Source organism: Centrocercus urophasianus, unplaced genomic scaffold (genome assembly GCF_019232065.1).
Source record: "Centrocercus urophasianus isolate 14NV4802_14NV808 unplaced genomic scaffold, USGS_Curo_1.0 seq_20, whole genome shotgun sequence".
Classification (NCBI taxonomy): domain Eukaryota; kingdom Metazoa; phylum Chordata; class Aves; order Galliformes; family Phasianidae; genus Centrocercus; species Centrocercus urophasianus.
In genome coordinates, this window is record NW_024884756.1 from 12,486,360 (window position 1) to 12,506,560 (window position 20,201).

The window sequence follows — 20,201 nt, forward strand, 5'->3', positions numbered from 1 at the left end:
GACTCTCAGCTGTATTTCTAAAGCAATGAAGATATACGTACATACATACTATTACTTGTGTTACTAACTCTTCAGTAGTTTCTTAAAACAGACAATCACAGTATCACTCATATTCTAGAAACCAGGAGCTTTTGCTCGAGCCAGCATAAAAGCCAGTCTCATAACCATTAACAACAAGGCACCTCAACATTTTGAACTATTTCAAACTTATCAAATACCACACACAGATTTCTCTACCAATGGCAGAATATCTCATTTCGCCTTTTTACACTCGACCAGATGTCTCATGTTCAATTATCATCTTGCTCCAAACATTTCTGCCATCTATTTAATAGTACTAACTTACCAGTTCCTTTGTATTAAAGGTGAACATTCACATCTGTATTCTGCCCTGTATCCATCTTTTTTTTTTTTTTTTTTAATACAATATTTTTACCTTCTTAAGTTTTTCTCTGATTACAGACTGGTATTCTATCTGCATTAAGAGGAAAATTTGGTTGTCAGGAAGGCAACAGAAAACAACCCATACTGAGGTTGAGTATAAGTTTATAGCGATCAATAACTTCAATATTTCTCAATAATTCTCAAAACTTCATATATATTATCACAGTTATTCAGAGCTATTCATCAGTATCTTCTCTTGACCCTTAATGTGTATGTCAGTGTTCATAATAGATAGGGATACATACTGAAGAATTTACTTGAGACCAGAAAACTAAATTCAGATTTCAAAACACTGATGTTAGTGTTAGTACAGAAAACAAACAAACAAACAAAAAAAACTGCAATGGTTCTTCTATCACATGCTTAATCAGAAGAACAGGAAGAAACAGTCCCACAAGAAGGAGCAGAAAGCAACTAGTTGAGCTCATCTCTCTCACTGTAAGAGGAAAAGGAAATAACAGGTAATGAATCATAATTTCTCTTTGTGGCAAAATCCCTGATAACAAATATATAATGGATGACACTTCATGCTGCGGATGCTAAGAGTTTACATGCGCTCAAAGAAAGCAAGAAAACTCAAGAGCATTAAAACCTACTGAAAAATCAGTCAATACATGGAACTACTGCTGCCTCCTGTCTTTAAATCCCTGAATATTTGAAGGCAGGGAGATAGCTCAGAGAAACAACAAATAAACATGCCATGCCTGTTATCCTTAGGCACTAGTATTTGGTGTAATCTGACAGCGAACACTGGCTGTGCAGACTCTCAGTCCCTGCACTATGGAAGCACACAGAACTGCTAATTGTGAGCCAAGACCTGACTGTGCTGCCATACCAATTCAAAAACAGAATATTAATCAGTACCTCTAATAATTTTTGTACACACCTAGCTGCATCTCTGCAGTACTGGCTCTCTTCAGTGGAAAGACTATAGATCTCTTTGTTTCTGAAGTGATTTATTGATGATTTGTCAACACTTTGAAAAGTAGTTCATCTCCTGCTAAATTCCCTTTATGTTCCTGTGCCTCAGATGTTTTCTATTTTAAACAGAAAGAAAACAGATGTTTTGACACAATATTAATTTACTCAAATTTCACCTTAACAATTTGAGTTCAATGTGAACATAAGTATAGTATTTCCAATGAATGTTGCAAACATCAGCCCATAACAGAGCAGATGTCAAGTTCCTTCCTTGTCTTTTAAAAAAGACATTAGTGGTTCACATTTTCTGATCAGTAATGCAGAAGAGCTGAGTGTAGAATTTCCTGATGTTCTTTTAAATGGTTTTCGCAATTTGTTTATTTCTAATCAGTTCTGACAGAAAAGTCCCTCCTCACTTACATGCTGTTCAGAGAATGAGTTATTTTTTCTCAAAATAGATTATTGAAAAACCCTTACATCTGTTTTAGCACAGAAGCCTTCCGATTTGGAATTGGTATTTTGTCTTTTTTTTTTTTTAAACAGAGTGTTGTTACTGACTGTGTAACTCTTCAATAGCCATGCTCTTACCTCTTAGAGAAACGTTAATGATATTCCTGTAGGGTAAAGAACATTACAAACGTATTTTTTCTTCTAGTCCATTCAGTTTGATTTAAAACAGCTACCTTGAACAGTAACTAATATTGATACTGCCTTAAAGCATGACTGCTAGATTTTAATCACTAGCTTTTCTTAGTCTGATTAAGTAATTAAACTGCTTAACTGAAAACCAAAAGCAATTGATTTATATGAATGTACTAGGAAATTCTATTTGAAATTTAAGAACAATTCCCTACCAGAGGTAGCAAACACATGGAAGCTCAAATGGCAAAAGCATATTTCAGTATTAGTGGTTGTAGTATTGTTGGCCGTTTCGTCGTTTATTGATTCCATTTACTTGAGCACTCATTCCTGGTTTCCATTTTCTAAAAAATCACTAACAAAATGGGCTCTCTCCTGCTAATGCAAATTACAGATGAAGTAAAGGCTCCTCACATACTGTAAGTGTAACTCATCATTAAATGAGAAAAGAATTGCTGTTTCTGCTTCTTTAGCTATAAGAAAAACTTCCTTAGAAATGCTTAAGTTCCCTTATTTTGGTTTGAATCATAAAATAATTGCTCTAACAAGAGAAAATGTAGAAGGAGATGGAGTTTTTAATGCCAAGTTGTGTAGATTTGAAAACTTACTTCTCCAAAAACATTTATCAACATTAGGTTCTGAGGACGATTGAAATGCACAGGGCTATCTGGAAGGTAAATAACTGCTACACTAAGCAAAGAACAAGGACAGAGCTAGCTCTACACTTGGTCATTTTAGCATTTCTCACACGCAAGGTATCAGAGGTTCCTGCAACCCCAGCTGAAATTAAATACTACCCATAGAAAAGGGTGTCAGAACCATGCCAGGACTCCACTAAAGAAAAACAAGAAAAGGAAAGAGGGTGGTGTTGATCTGCACATGTGCTGCTAGGAAGCTGTGGTTCTTCTTGTCAAACAGAAGCTAAGTTAATATGTTATTTTGGCTTGAAGCAAATGGGTACACATCTGCATATCACTAGAAGCATTCACTATCTACACATAGTTCTTCTGTTGCTTAGGTGTCTTGGAGCAGTACAGAAGACAGATGTACCACTGTGCTGACTGCTGAGGGCTCGGGTCAGAATTGTAAAAGATGCCTTGTGGACTCTTCCATGAGGGGAAGAAAAGTGTAGAAAAAGAAAGGAAGTGAACCATGCGAGAAGGTAATCTACAAACAGATCAGATTTCCTAAGTATTAAGTACTTGCTCTCTGGAAATGACATGCTTTAAGGATTCATCTTCAATCTGTGCCCTATACTTCATGACCTTTAATTTATTTACAGTAGCTAATATCCTTAATATTTTTTTATACTATTACTCCATATTGTTCCAAATCCAGAGGTTTAGGCTCAGAATTAGCTACTTAACACCAAAATGATTCTTTACACTATGTGGCTTATAGACTGTGGCAGAATTTTTCTACAGAGCTCACCATATTAATAAAGACGCATTTCTATTTGTTTACTCATGTAGTAATACTGTATCTAATACACACTAAATAAAATGCATAATTTATTTGCGTTTTCCTGCCTGATTTTCTGAAAAGGCTCATGAAATTTTAATTCAAGTGGTTAAAGCAACATACTATGTATTAAAATTACATACCAAAAAATGACCTTAAAAGAATATTATTAACACTGCAAAGCAAAGCGCTTGTGCTAGCAGAACACCGTAGCTGAGGTGTCCACCATTATCTTCTCTCCCTATGCACAAAATGTAATACTTTTATGACCCAAACACATGACAACAATTCTATTTACAGAACTCCAGTTTCCTTCTTTCAGTAAAGATCAACAAATATTTTATTCCACATGTAGAGCAATTACCTCCCCTCCCCCCCCCCTTTCCTATTCAACATGCTTTTAATATTCGCTCTGACAACAGCATCAAACAGTTCTTCACAGATCTTTCTCTAAACACCTTATACACCACTAGGGTGCCTTTTAAAAAAAAAACAAACCACACACATTAATTTATTTATCTTTAAAATGTCATTTTATGACATAAGTACTATGTGCTTCTCAGAAACAAGGAGCTGAAACAGAAGGATGAAGATCATTTCAGGTTCCCATTTTAAGATTCTCGAGACCTGATTCCCCTTGCCTTCCACTCCCTCTTCTGTGGCTTTGTGTGCATGCAGTATTTTGTGGGCTTGGAGCACTATTACCGCTGACTTCCCTTGCAGCCTGAATACAAGCAGCACTTCTGCACATCAGAACACATGCAGGTCAGGCATCAGTAAGGTGGGAAGCATACTGAAGGTTTACAGTTTGGTTTAAGGAACTGAAAGATGTATTTATCCCTGGGATTTTTCTTTGGAAGTATTTGGTCTTTTAATATAAACTCACATTGTGAAGAATTTTTTATAGCTGCTTTGTGATGTGCATTTCACTACTAAGTACTGATTTGGCAAAATTTACTCCTGCAGGTAATGCTCATTCTTTTTTATCTTTAAAATTAAAACTGGTGGGCTTGTTTGTTTGTTTTTAGAAGAGAAACACTAGAAGCTTTGATCAAACCATTTTGGCTTTTTTTTTCCTCCCCTCAGAAGTCAGCATCTGGGCGGATAATGAAACAATAAAAATAGAGGCATGTGAATAACTATACTATATTGGATTTCTCTTTTATAATGTTTCTGTTTGCCAACAGCAGTATCAACTGGTATCTAAAAAAAAAAAAAAAAAAAACAAACCCTTTTTTGAATATTGGAATTTATGCCAACTGCAGCTAGGAGGAAAAATTGTAATTACAACAAACAAACAAAATTGTAATTACAAAAACAACAACAAAAAAAAATCAATGCCAGATCCTCTGTTCTGGTCCTTTGGCACCATTCTCACAACAAAAAACTTGAAATCTGCCAGAGCAAGTTTACTGAGGCTTTTGTCTGCAACCTTTGAAAGTAAAACCAACTTTCACTGAAGGATGCAAGCTTCTAATATTGAGTTCTAGCTCTGTCCGTCCTTCACTTTACTAGGCCCTGACAGCAACTCTAGAGAGGAACTGAACCCTGCAGAAGCTTTCAGTAAAACAGTTAGGTCCCACAGCTGACAATTATTATCCTGAAATTGGGAAATTGCAGAGTTAGCATCTGCCTCTCTCCAGTGAATTCTCTGCTTTGCTCCACACCCACTAGTCACATCTAAATAGGATATTTCTTTCCTACTCCCTTCAGTCTGTCAATGTACCAAGAGAGCAACAAGAGAACAGGAAAGAGACAGTCTTCCCAAAGAAACAATCAATACTGAAACAGTCTGTGTGAGCAACTGTCCCCAGGACCTCACCAACCACTACATGCCTACTCTCTGGCCATGCAGGACAAGAAAAACCACAAGCAAAACAGGAGGAAGAAGGCTCTGCAGGAATTAATGCCAGCATAGCCAGAAGGACTATGTGGTGTCAATGGACTTGAAAATCTGGAGGTGATGCTTTCAGGTATAGATTGGCTTCCACACAGATACCCCACCCACATGTCTTCTTTTAGACATAAGAACCAGCTTGAAGTGGAAGAAACAACTAAAAAGAGAATTTTTACAACAAAGAGAAAACCAGAACAGTGGGAATCAGATATAGAATAACCTTACCATAGCCATCAAACTATGGAGAAAAAACAGCTTTTAAGCTTTTTAAGAACACCAAATATGTGTAAGTTTGGTCTCAAGTTCAAGAACTAGGAAATTAAAACTGGTCCTAACAGAACTCTAAGCTCAAGTTAATGATTTCTTCATAATCAAATAGCTGGACCAACAATAAGCTGATGTGTCAATGGCTTGTTTTGGATAAAGACCTCAGTGCTAACGCTGTTCTGAGCACTGGATTAGATTTTTACTGAGTCTTCAATCTCAATATGAATGTTATGATATTTGCTGCTTACGCTTAATAGGGAGTCAGTGGTAATACAGAAAAGGATGAGCATATGAATTGATACATAATTGACAATAAGACAAGTGAAATCAGAACAGGTTAAAAACAAGGTCGCTCACTTTGGTACAATAAAATTAATTTCTGATCTAGCTGAGCCTCCTCAGTGAGAGAATATCTGAAACAAGACACTACGCTGTTACAACCAAGGTAACTCCACTACAAAGAAAGAAAACCTATGACATGCAGCTCTGATCATCTTTGTTCAAGGAAGATTTCAAAGTGAAACAGTTACAAGGAAGAGTTACCAAGTCATGCAGTTAGCAGGCAAAATTAACACTAACGAGAAAATCCATCTTGTAAGATATTAGGCAGAAAAGTAAGGCAAACAGAAGTATACTTTCAAAGGGCTGCATAGTGCCATTGCCTGAGATAAGAGGAAAGTACCTGCTGGTAGTTAACTGTAATTCAAGAAAATGCTTTCTACTGTTCTATGAAATGCTTTCCATTTGGGCTGCCACAGGCATACACAGAAAAAAAAACAAAACCTCTCCTTCTCTTATATCAGAAAAAAACAAAAACAAAAACAAAAACATTCCAATAGGGCACTTAATCAGGAATGATATTCTGGGTACTCATGGAGTGCTGTGCAGGTACTTACTGAGCTAAGTAACACAGCTGAACTGAAAGACCCGCTAAAAATAATGCTGTTCCATAAGACATAGAAATAACAATTTAATTCTTTTCTTCAAAGTTAATTTCTGAAGTGTACTGCCATGCACAGCTTTTATTACATGAAGATGTACATTAATAAACAGCAACCCATTTTATACAATACAACATTATTTCAAATGTTATGGAAGATAAACACTGCATAAGATACTATTCCAGAAGTGAACTGGACTAGAAATATCAATTAGTGGTAGCTACCTTCAAAATTGTTCTGATTGATGATATGGCAACACGACAGAACTTCACAGTAAAAACAGGAACGAGAAGAAACATTGAAAGTGAAGAATCATAAGTGCTTCCATGCTGAAAATCAAGCTTCAAAAGGGAAGGTAACTAGGGGATATTACAAAATAAAAATACACTCCCCCACCCCAGCACAACACACCTCCATTGTGGAGGTAATTTTTAACTTTTGGTCAGTCTAAAAATACAATTAATGTCCCCTAACCCCACTTCAGCCAGTAGCTCATTTAATTCAGTGCTCTTCTCGTTACATCTCATACTCCAAAATGCAAGTTAGAGGGCCAGATGTATTATCTGGGAAGTTTTCCAAATTCATTAACTCTCTGGCACCAATGATTTTAGGATACTCACTGCCAGCACTAAATATTATGCCCTGCTCCTGGAGGGAAAGGATTAATAAAACGAGGAATTAGGCAGTGGCTGTTGGTCTCTTTGGTCACAACAAGTCACTAAAAGAACCACAGTACCAGTACCTGCCAATGCTGATCACAGCCAATTTCTCAGTACCAAGTACTCTGAAGGTATTCCTAAACATCTGCAGAACATTCACAACAATGCTTTAAGAAGATACTGCTTGAAGGAACCCAAAACCAGGGAAAGAGCTGGCAGGAAGGCTGTAAATCAAGTTCTAGCTATGGAGTGGTAAACATCTCCCAGACACATTACAGTTACACCTGTACTTTCCCCTCAGTCTCAGAAATATCATCTGGGGCAACTCATTCTGCCTTCTGAAATGGATGCAGCCTTATTGCCAGCAGCTAAATAGCTGATGACTGAAGAGCCTTATAACGCCCTCACAGTGGAAGAGACCTGACAGATACACTTGTTTTCAGCCTTCTTTTTAAGGCCAAGGAGAGAGGAGTTCCATGAAGAAAAACAACTAAGTCATGTAGGCACTTTCATGCCACCATCGGAATGGCTCTCTGATTTAAAAGCCAATATACAATATACTCCTCTACAATGTTAAACATTAAATTTACAGCAGTTTGGTTTGAATAACCACGGTTTGAATGGAACGCACAAATTTATGTATGTTTTCATTTTCTGAAACTTACTGTTTCTTTTTCTTTGATTATGATTAATGTCAACTTTGTTGTTTGACATTCTGCCATCTCTGATCACTTCACATTTAGTAACAGCTCTTACCATTTCCCTGAGCATATTCCAGGATCCAGAGATTCCAAGACCTCCAGTTCTAATAATGTCTTCTGCAGAATGGTGATGTCTACTATCCTCTGTAGCACTGTGTCCTAAAGCACTTCAGCTCTCAGAGAAGGCTCTATTTCCACGTGACACAGCACTGCTCATGTAGACACATTCACCATACTTAACAGTTCTTCTACCCTCACACTGGCCCAACTTAGAGCAGAAACTTCCAGCAAATACACGAACTGTGGCAGCCTCAGTACAGACAGTCCCAGGGAAAAGCATCAGATCTCAGTAGGGAAATCCACATCCCAAGCTACAGGTGATAGCTCATGCCAGCAATGTGCATTCTACCAGAGTATTTCAGCTTGCCACAGGTACCTCTGTAGAAATACCTTCACTTCTGCCCACTGCAAACAGACACAGACCACAGAAAATTGATCGCTTATTTCACATAATATCCTGTCCTACAGTAAATAGACACATTCCTTACAGCTATCAGAATTCTACACTCCTATTTAATTTTATATTACCAAAGCATTCTGTTTCTTTTATAATCTCTTGACCTGCTTCACTGAATTCTGCACAGAGCAATACTCAGCAAAGTGGACCAGCAACAAAAAAAGCAACTATGTTGTATAAACATTCAAATACACCCCCATGTTAATACAGCAATGTGTCCAGAATCCCTTCAGGAAAGTTGGAAAAAAAAAAAAAAAAAAAAAAAAAAAAAAAAAAAAAAAAAAAAAAGAGAATAAATATCAAAGCACAAGTGTCTTGGCTGGGAAAATTCTGGTGTGGTGGATTTATTTTCTTTTTCTCCTACACTTATTTCTCCTGCTTCTGTATCATACAGCAGCGTTAGTGTTGAAGCATGACATTTCCCAGGTAACATTAAACAAAGTTCCTGCCCCTTCCACTGCTCCTCGAATAAGGAATGATCCCCAAGGAAGAAAGCTGTTTGCTTGCAATCCATGGATGCCAACAAGTCACACTGGGTGATGCATAATTCCCATACTGCTAAGATGTGATGGAAAGGAATTAAAGCTTTCACCTCAACTGTTTACTTTTGAAGATTGCAGTTTGGCTATCTGTCAGACCAGGCCTTCTCCTCTGAGAAAAGACTATCATTACTGCCTGGCAGATTTTCCTTTCCAAGTCTACTCATGCGGACGAAAGAGGCATTCCTGACATCCAAAATCACTCTCTGGTATCTTGGTCTAATAAACTTTAAATGGCAGGTTTAGCCAGCACTTTCCCAGCTGTGCATTCACCAGAGAACTTCGTACAGTTCCTAACTGTGGGAACTTATGTTTCACTTCATGGGGGTCAAAGTGAAAAATCAGTCTTTGGTACCCTTACTGTGAACAAGCTTCCTTCAAAGATAAGCTCAAGTTGCTAGACTTTTAGGTAGATGTATATTCACTTTTTTTCCTTAAGATGGGGACATAGAATGAACTTCCTCTATTTAAAACACAGTTGTTTCACCACTTTGGTAGTACAGATAATTCATGGGTGAAACACTGAAATAAAAGCTTCCACTGAACCTATGCTTTTACAGTATCATTTTTCCTCTGATACTACAGCTTTCTGTGATCAGTAAAATGATCCTTTCCAGTCCCTATGGCTCTTCAGGAAAACTGTCCCCCCTTTTGTCCAAGCTGCCACCTTCACTGTTCTGGCTCTTATGCAAGCTTCTCCCTGCATGTCAAATACAGCTGTTTCTGGGACTGTTCAACCTCTTCTCACTCCCCAGGGCATGACTAGACGCAGAGCATAGCAGCCTGCACACAGCTAGAAGATAGCCACAGCCATTAACCAACTAACAACACACAGGCAAACATGCACAAAACTTTGTCTAACAGACCATTAAACCATTTCCTCTTCATATATAAAGAAAATTCAATTTTAGTTTAGTCTTCAGGACAAGAAATAGAGATTCAAACTTGCTCCTCCACTTCCATTCTTTCAGCACAGACATCTCTGAAGAACTGCAAGCTTTCTTTCATCCATGCTTTCTCTCTCAAATGTGTCTCTCTACCACCTCCCACCCCAGTCTACTTCCTTCAGCTCAGGCTGATCCTGTGATAAAATCAGTCAGTTACAAAAAACATTTTTCTTCAGAGCTCCCTTTTTCTTGCTCCCTTGGTTAAACCAGAAGAATACTATTCTTTTCTGCAGTTATTTTTTCTGCTAGGTTCTGCTTGTACCGGGAGGAAAAGGGGCAAAAACACACGGCCAGGCATTCATGAATACAGTGGTATCCTGAGATTTCTCATGTAGAGACATGAAAATATTAAATATCTATGTTATAAAACCTGTATTACAGACTCCTGGCTTCATAATTTTGCTGCAGTTGTTCTATGCTCAGCCCTTCTCTACATCCTAAATCTTGCACAAGGATATTGGGAGAAACAGGTTTCTCCTGCAAGTTTGTTGTTTTTCTTAAGAGCTCCGATCCATTCATCTTCATGACCACAGCTCAAAGACCAATAGGATACTCTGCTATAACTTAACACAAGGCAGACTCCAAGTCATTAGCAGAACACAAAGATAATTCATAAAATTTAAGCGATTTCAGTGATTTAATAGAGGATTCTTGCAATTAAATAAAAAAACAGCAGAGATACTCTTCATTGTCCACAGGTTTGTCTTTTTTTTGTCTGCTCTCCTGCCACTGAGAAAGTAGTTATATCCATGGCAAGTAAAAGACTATCCCCTTTTTTATTATTTTTGTTTTAAAAATCAATGTAAATTTGTCCTTTGAATTTGATACATTTAGACATGGCCAGATCTGATAGCTGGATGCCTCCAAAAGGCACAGTTCTCACATCCATCCTCTTGCAATTTCCCTTCTGTGTGTTTGTCTTTCAAAAGGGAGGCTGAAGGAGATAAGCCAAGCACTACTCACTTTTTTCTCTTTCCCATGTAAGGTTTTTGGCTGGTTTATTACTCTCAACAATCTCAACAGCTAAACTATGGGACTTAAATAAAAGAAAAATGTGAACCTTGCAGCTGAAGGTAGGTGGGAAGGTGAGTAAGTATGCCCCTTTCAGCAGCAGCAAGTTTTTAGATTAACACTAACATCAAACTCCACCCTCAAGCAAAGGATTTTTTTAATCAACAGCTGACTTTCTCAGGACCTAACATAAAAGGGGTCACAATGATCATCATCACACAGCTAATAAAGTCTTCAAAAACAAACAGAAAAAAGTTGAAGGAAGAGATACAGCTGGTGAGCTGCTGGGGGCACAAAATGACTCCTCTCGGAGTAAGAGCGATAACTTGTTTCCTTACATAGAAGAGACCCACACAGCTTGGTTGCCCGTGAGAGCTGCTTATCAGCCATACACGCCTGGCAGGCAAGAAGGACTGCACTGACTGCCAGCCTGGCACTCAGAAAAGCATCTTAAACTGCTCTTCATTCACATTCAATGATACAAGTTCTGTTAATTTGGAATAACTGAAGCACAGGAACTTGTAAGTGTTCAGCCTTCCTTTTACTGAGTCAATGAAAAATCCAACTTAGCACACAGGAGTACATACCACATTATAGTACAAAACAAGAGAGATTGCTGCATTAGTCTCATTTCTAATAGCCTCTTTAAAACAAGGTACCTGGAATGTCCAGTTTGAGCTCCTCCAGCTTGATCAGAAAATATTAGAACTTTACATGAATTCTAATTTTGTTTCCCGCTAATTCTTTTCCATATTACTTTCAGAACTGCCCTTGTTGAAAAATAAAGTCCACAACAGAAAGGGTAGTGAAGCCTTACTGGCATCGAGTACTAAGTAAATTATGTATCACCCTGGTTTCATTAGACAAGCTGTGTTTGAAGACCAAACAAATAAAAAAACCACAAAAAAATCAACAAAGATAAGTAGGCAGAAACTGAAAGCCAAGCATTTTAACTTCTAGATTACGAATTCTTATATATCACAACTACAAAATGGATTCAGTGTAACATCCTTGACTTTAGATCTTACCAACCAGATGAACAGTAGAAAATACTAACTCTGCAAGTGACCTGAAGGAAAACACAACCTTATTTTTCATTTCTTGGCTGCATGCATAAACACAGATTCTCAGATGACGGCAATTTCATTGGAAATACATCAACCAAAGCAATGTTTTGCTTGGAGAAGCATAACTGAAGTTCATAATAAACAGAAAAAAATCAACCAAGAAGAGAAGTCCAAAATAAAGGTAAAAGAATGAAAATCTTTTGAAAATATTTCCATCAATAGACTATAAAGCTTAAAACAAAGTTTGAAAGTTAATATTCAAGAGGAGCACAACACTGGTTAAACAGTGCACTGCATCATCACAAAAAGGTGCACTGGCTCTGCTCAGCTATACCTCAGTCTACAAAGCAAGCAATTCCTCCTTCATGCTTGCAAGAATGACTGACATAGCCACATATTATGCTTTCATTATGAAAGAAAAACGAAATGTGATAGAATCAGATCTTTTCTCCTCTCACAAATGCAAAGGCAAGTGTCAGATTCCATATTTCAGTTTCAGTTAGGTAGTGGCAAGTTCCATGCTTGGACACGTACCTCACTTGCATAGGTCAGGCAGCTCAGCCATTTACAAGTCTTTTTGACTGCAACAGCAATAGACCTAGTTACTATATAAATTCTTATGAACTCAGAGCTAAACCCAATGCCCCCTTTGAAAAACTGATATTTAATGCTATAGACATGCTATAGCTGTGAAAAGGCTTGTTCGATAAATTATGAGTGTGGAAAGAGAAGAGCAGAATACTATTTCCTTAAACACCACTTTAACACAACTGTGTTACCTGGAAATCAAAAGCAAAACAGGAGCCAAACTTTCTACATTAGCACTGTCCCATTCTATCCAAACATGCCCACTGACAGCCACTGAGCTTTCTGTCGTCACTTCTGTCCCTACCACAAGCACCCAGCAAAATCCTTGGCTAAGAAAAAGCACTTTGTGCAACATAAGCATGCATAAATCACTGCATTTTGCTGGTGTTCCACTAGCTCAACCTCTCCCTCCAGTTTAAAAAGGAAAGTTCTCTTGTAAGCTTAAGTTTTGCCTTCTCTTCTAAGCTTGAACTCAGACAGCAGCAATGTTTAGCCTAGCACCTATTCACGCTTTCACCAAAACAACCTTCAACTGCTCATTATGCCTGCATCAGGCCAAACCCTGTACCTCTGAAAAAAAGAGTTCCTCAAACAACAAGAATTTTATGTTTGTATTTGAAAACTTACCAGGAGCCAGGCATACCTCAGGTATTATTAATGTTATATTAACATAATGACCTACAATATACAGTATGTAATAACCTACAGTATTATAACTGCTCTTCTACTCTTGTGAACTACTTCCTAAAAATGGTACTTGTGTTGGAATATACCAGGTGCAGTGTCCAGAAGCAACTTGCAGCCATCCTCAAAAAACAGCTGGAGATCATCCTGGCCCATTCAACTTTAAAGTCAAAAGGAAGATTTATTTTCATTTGCACTGATGCAACTTCAGCACTGCATAAAGTTATTTAATCTACCAATGCAACGTTGGCTTTTGCAATAGGCAGGAGAGCCTTCCTGAAGGCAAGGATGGAGCTTAGTACATTGCAGTGGGTCATAAAAATCTAGCAATAAACTAACTTTTCTACCACTCCTGTCCTAAACCATAATCTTCATCATCATTCTAGCCTTAATGAAATTTGGCACTAAAAGCATGCAGAGATGCATCAAGACCTTTAACTCACTTTATTATAAGCCAACTCCAGCCCTAGTCTGAATCCCATTTGAACAAGAACTCAGTTAATCCACGTGAAGCAGTACGGATTGGAATCTAACAGAGCTGTTGACACATAGCTCTCGTCAAAGCCCTGACCTTGCAGTATTAAACTATATACTCACCTCCTCAGACCTTCTCTACCAGAATGCTGATCCTTCCCAAGGTTGAACCATAACCCAGTAGTTACAGTGGCAACAAAATGTAAAATAAGGATCATTATTTGACAAAATGCATCCTTCAAATTACCCCAGTGGACCCTTTCCCACTCGGGTAGTTACTGCATGCCATACAGCATTAATATAAAGTAGCCAAAGACTCAGCTGGTAACAGAGCTACCCTACAGCACTCAATAGTGCCAGTAGAAATCCATAGCCCAGCGTTACATCCCTTGCATAACAACCAGCAAGAAAATAAGATCTGCAACTCATCTTGCCTCAGAACTGTCTCCAAACATAATCCAAACCAAAAGCATGGTCTAGTGACATTAAAATAAAAATAGGAAAGCTTTTTTGCCCATTTTGCTAATTAATATGTCAGAGCTCATAAAGAAAGACTCATCAGCTTTTCTCCAGCACTGCATCATCTGAAAGAGCTGTGTCAGCAGAGACCTCAGCAGACAGTCAATACATATTAAAAGTGTTCTAAGCAATAAATCAGAGCACACAAAAAAAATTTGGAAGGAAAAAAGAAACAGCCACAAAGAATTCAGTTTTCTGTATTTCATACAAATCAGGTTATACGTGTTGTAAAAACAATCCTGCCATTCCCTAGCTGTTCTGTAACTACTTTTCTAAAATGCTAATGAGATCATGAAAAGTTGAGTTCATATTCACTGATTTCTCATCTTTGTGAATTTGCTCTGCTCTAATATAGAGGCCCCACTTGTCTGCTTCTCATCCTCATGGAGTGGTGTTTAAGGAATACAGACTCACTTTTGCTAAGCACAGAGAAGACTGCAGTAGAAAAAGGTCCTCCTTTTAAGAATTTAGGAAGAGAGGACATCTTGCACACACTCTTTGCCCCAAAGGACAAAGCAGGCCACATCAACACAGCATTCCAGTGCTTGTGCAGTGGTGCTGCAGAAAGCATTTGCAACAACACTAATACCTGTAAACTTTGCAGGAGTACTCCTCCTCTGAAAAGAGAGACCAGCTATGGGAGCCAGAATTCTATGAAGCATTTCTGTGAAAATAAAATACAAGAACGATCCTCCAGCCATCTTTCCATGCAACGTGTTTAGTTTCAGTGTATATCCAGACATGATTCTAAAATCAGATTTTTTTATGGAAAAGAATATGAACAGCTGTTTGTGGGTGCAGCATATAAAAAGACAGGAAGATGGGCCGCAGAACAGATCCTTCTCATGCCTTGATCTTCTGCAGAGTTGTGGTAACACTTTCTGAAATTAACACAAACTAACTCCTGAGCTCAGTAACATGTAACGTGCAAGGGATACAGGAGCTATAGCAAAAGCTGGGACAAAATGCTTCAAGAGCCACTGCCTCAGAAGAAACAGAAAGGATATTTCCCCAGAGAGAATTACTCATCTGTGTATTTCATAGAACAAGTCACGTTGAAGGAGAGAAGGGATAATTGCATTGATTGTCAGTAGGTGATAATTAATTCTGGAGAGAAATATGCTAAATTTCCTGAAGTCTAGAATGGGATGGAAACTCTTCTTTATATAATGAGAAATTAAGTGCTTTGCTCCCAGCACAAGAAGCTGCAATATCTCCCTTAGAGCTTTCTTAAAAAAGGTGCCTACAGGAAGGCAGAAGGCAGCACAATGAAAGATGCTACAACAAGAGTTCTGCAATGGAATGGAATGCCAGAAACATACATACATGATACAAATTCCAAATATCAAGTAGTAAAAAGAGATCAGATGAAAAGAACTCTGTTCTTGAACAAACCTTTAATGGAACAACAAGAAAGCTGAAAGTGCAGCTTGATTTCTTTTCATGAGGGCATAGGAAATGGAACCTTAAAGAAGAAAATAACATTTCAACAGTATCTGAGGAATATTTAAAGTGGACAGAACCAAGAAAATAATTTACATGCTATCCTTCTCAGCAGTAGCTAGCTTCTTTTATTCTAAAGGAGGAACAAAACAAGAGACAGACGAGACAGTCTGCAGGAAATTTTGGCTCTTAGTTGATCTGCTGGCCACAGAGATTTTAGCCTATTAGAAAAAGATCTTAAGTACATGGAAGAGGTCCATGGAAGGTAAGAAAAGCAAATGAGACAAAAGTCAGTAACTAAGGGTACACATTTTCATATAAAATTTTTAGGTGTCTTCAAAGAGATCAAATTGAAAGCCGCTGTTTTCAATAATCTGGAGAAGTATGCAGAAGAAAGATCACATGCTGCTAAAAATGGTATAAAGCTTAATAAGTCTGTGATAACTGACTGACAAAGATTCCTGATCTCACCAAGTTTCCTTTCAATATCCTCTGACAGCAGTAGATTCTGGTGATCTTTGGAATACTGCATGATATTGCCTGCTTGTTGTAATTTCTCTACATAGGATAAAAAAAAAAAAACAACCAGGGGCAACACCCCTTGCTTCTCCGACTTGAAAAGATCCTCTCTTTCAAGCTTTCACATTCCCAAAACAAGAAGTTGAAAGATTTTTTTCTCCACAGAACTGATAGTGTTATAAGACATATGAACTAGCTCTTTATTCAGAAAAAGAATCCAAGAGGCTCACAGACTTAGGAAAGAAGCCAAAAGAATGTAGAAAGAATTTGTCTACTTTAAGTTCAGGAAAAGGTCTTCAGATAAGGAAAATCCATACCAGAGAACTACAAGATAACAAAACCAAAGGAGGACACCCAGTTGTACAGGGAACAACCAGGAATCTCATAGCTGACCTTCCTTCACACAAACTCAGCTTTTTAATTCTGTCAAAGGGGTGGAAAAAGTCAACATACAATCATACAGCAAAGGGGCAGCCAGAAACCTCAGGGCTTCCTAACATGAAAAGAGATCACCAAATAAACTTGAGTTTTCTAGGAAGTTTTCAATGTTTCTCATGTCAGCTTACTTGTGCCTTGTGAAAATTTACAATCTTACAGCATTTCCTTAAAAGTTCTTATAATATAAGAACTGCAAGTTGTACAGTACTATGGTGTGGTTTGTGCAGATTGTTTAATAAGTAGGAACAGTAACGACAACATTATGGACTAATTATTCTTTCCTTTTTTTTTTTTTTTTTTTTTTTTTTTTTTGCAGTGGCCAGAAAAGTTTTAAAAACAATAATCTCTACTGCATAAGCAAAAGGAAGGAAAAACTCTGACTTCTTTTTCTTTAAACTATAGAATATTTTTGTGTTATCTTCAATAATTCTGGTAGCGGAAGTGGAACTCAGAGCAAGGAAAAAAAGAAAAACTACATTTTTTGAAGTTTCTATTGTTTAAGCCACTACATGACATGTGAACCCTCATTTTCTTCAGTTTGCAACACCTAAACTGAAAAAAAAGAGACATCTCTTCCTGCAAATGACTCAGCTACAACATGCTGCTCGGCAAAGAACAGTATTAATTCATTGCTGCACAACACAGAATCAGGAAATACAAAGTAATTTGCCTTAATTTGCAACCTATTTAAGCACCACAGTTTGTGTAGGCTGACTTCATTTACTGGCCATCCTACTTTCAGATTGCTGGCTCTTCCTCCAAAACAGAAGTTTACCTGATCTGCGTCCGGCCAAGAAACCAACTTTGCTTTCATCTGCCACTGTAGGAATAAAAGAAAAGACACAAAGATCAGAAACTTACTAAAATTCACACGCCTTTGAAGCACTGTCAAATTATTTCAGATGCAGCAGACTAAATCTTTAAATTATAATCATTTGTAAAAACTCTTTTTTTCCCCCAACCTAATCCACCTAGGGCACTTCTAAGTCCAAAAACCTGAATCAAAGCTCACTGAAACCAATAAAAGTACTCCCAGCAGTCCTTGTGGATTACAGATCAGGACCCCAGCACTTACACGCTCAAAACTGAGTTGTCAGAAGAGCAATTGCATTTGTAAATAACTCATCTGGCCAGACAAATTACAGGGCATAGGAGAGCTGTAACATTTTCAGATCAAAGACCTCAATTGGTAAAAAGAATCCAGATGTGGAAACCTTCTCATGCACAAGACATCTCACTGACTCATAGGACCCTCTGCAGACAATGAGGTCTCCAAAAAGATTATCTTTCTGAAGGCTTGTGCTTTCTTCATGCTATGATTTATTTTTCAGTTAATCATCCCCGTGTAGAATTTCACAACATCGTATAAAGACAGATGTTTACAGCAGTAACAGTTTGCAGCCAGACTAGCGGAGGAACAATTTCTGAATGTAACAAAAATTGTCATTTCTACTGTACTTCAGTTTATTATCATATATCTCATGAAAATAATTAAAACACTGTCCCAGAGGGCTGGCTGAAAGAACCAATCACTACTTCTTAAAATGAGTTCTATGCAAAGAAATGGTGCTAGTGCAATGTTAGGGATGATAAAACAAGCACAGGAAATGAATGTTAGGCTTCAAAGCTTATCCTTTACTCTGTCTGCCCAAGCACTCCCTTACATTATGCCTTAAAATGTGATTTCTTTATACGATATAATAAATTGTCAAGTCATGCTCAAGCCACCATAAATGTGAACTTACACATTCTTTATATAGTGGTCACCATAAAAAGTTTGCAGACAGGGTTATCTGCAGCGGTACAGGAAGATGTCATTTTCTACCCAGGGAAAAGCTCTGCAACATTTAGCAGCTATTACCAGGAAAATAATCGTAGAAAATGCTCTCTTACACTGCCCTCCCCACCTCACTTTTTACCCAAAAACCAGCACCAGATTCAGGACTGGAATCATGAATCAATACTTGACTGTTTACCTTGTATCCACTTTTCTAAGCTATCAGACATTTCCCACCATTACTAAAATTAACGCTGTTAAATGATGCTATGAAATGCAGATACAAATAAAGTAAGACTAACAACTGTTTGCAGTCTTATGCAGAGATACTGAAAGGCAAAACAGCAAGAGTAGCCAAAACTAAAGGTACTGCATTCTTTATCCTTTAACTTCTAAGCTTTCCTAGTCCCCCAGAATGATGGTAACTATTCAGCTTCCTGCTATGCAATTTAGCTGATCCTACAACTCAAAATGCCCAGACAAGGACTTTCTATAAGGACAGTTACAACTCTTTTTCCTCCTCTCTCCCCCAGAATTTACCTCTGAGGAGAACACTACCATGGAAAACTTTTGTCCTAAAGGCTAATGCTTTGGCAAGTTATATGATTGTGTGGAAACAAGGGTTTATAATAGAAACTGATACGCAACTTCAATTATAGCAGTCACTAACGGCAATCACTGTAATAAATGATAATTAGTTGGGGTAGGCTATGTTACACTACGTAGGAGCTTGAAAAATAATAGATCCCAAGGTTCACAGCATTTCTTAAAACCATGCTGATGCCTGGCTCTGCCTGAAACTAAGTTTTGTTATTAAAAGAAGTAAAGCCATTTGAATTAATCATACTTTACAGACCAGCTTCACATGCAAAAATTAGATTTTAATACTGGAGGGAAAGAAGAAAAAAAATGATTAGGAAATGAAAAATAATCCTACCAGAAAACAAGGTTAGCAATATGCATTTAAACACACGCAAACTAGGGAGCAGAAAAACTGAAGATTTGTATCAGTCTGTGCAAAATGTCGGCCTTTCCACAAGACATTTTTCATTTCATGACGTAGTAAAGCCTAGGCAGTAACTTGGAGGGTATCCACCTCTCATTAGAACGGAGTGGCACAGACTCATCTGCTGTTCGAGAACTCCACTCATTAGCATCCCTTTTCCTTGGGGAACAAACAGAAGATGACACAAAAGTAGGAAAGGCTAATGGGAAATAAATACTCATTTCCTTCAACTTTATACATGCATAAGTTGAAATTTTTCTCACTGGAGATTTTATTTAGTATATAAGATGTCCCCTTTGACAAAACAGCATTTTTGAGTACTACTTTGCATGATGTTCAAAATTGACGCAACTGATCCATTGCAACAGAAGTAGTATTTCTCTGGCTCTCCTTGGCTATGGAAAAAAGTGCTAAATAGGAATGTATGTTTTAAGTTCACACTAATGTTGGTTTACGTTTGCAGAAAGGCACCTGAAAGATTTTAAAGAAGCAAAATATACTGTCTAATCTCAACACTCAAGTAAAAAGAAATATTTTCTTACTGCAACATCAAAAAAAAATTACATTACAACTATGAAGAATTTCAGCTCAAGAGGATCACACTCAGAATCCACAGCATCTGACTGGCGTGTATCAGAAAGGCATTTACAACAAAACTTCAACTGCAACTATTTTGATGGGAACGCTCTAAACACTGCGTATTCGTGAGCTAGCATTGTTGCACACGATACAATAAAAATAG

At 37.7% G+C, this 20,201-nt stretch overlaps 1 protein-coding gene across 1 annotated transcript in view; it reads right to left on the bottom strand.

The window, feature by feature from the left end:
- The window catches only part of PARD3B (par-3 family cell polarity regulator beta), a 354,547-nt gene that overhangs the window by 150,292 nt on the left and 184,054 nt on the right, over nucleotides 1-20,201 (bottom strand). Inside the window, exon 16 of the mRNA XM_042822376.1 lies at nucleotides 17,452-17,496. Within this exon, the coding sequence (XP_042678310.1) occupies nucleotides 17,452-17,496 (45 nt within the window). The remainder of the gene's footprint in view (nucleotides 1-17,451; nucleotides 17,497-20,201) is intronic.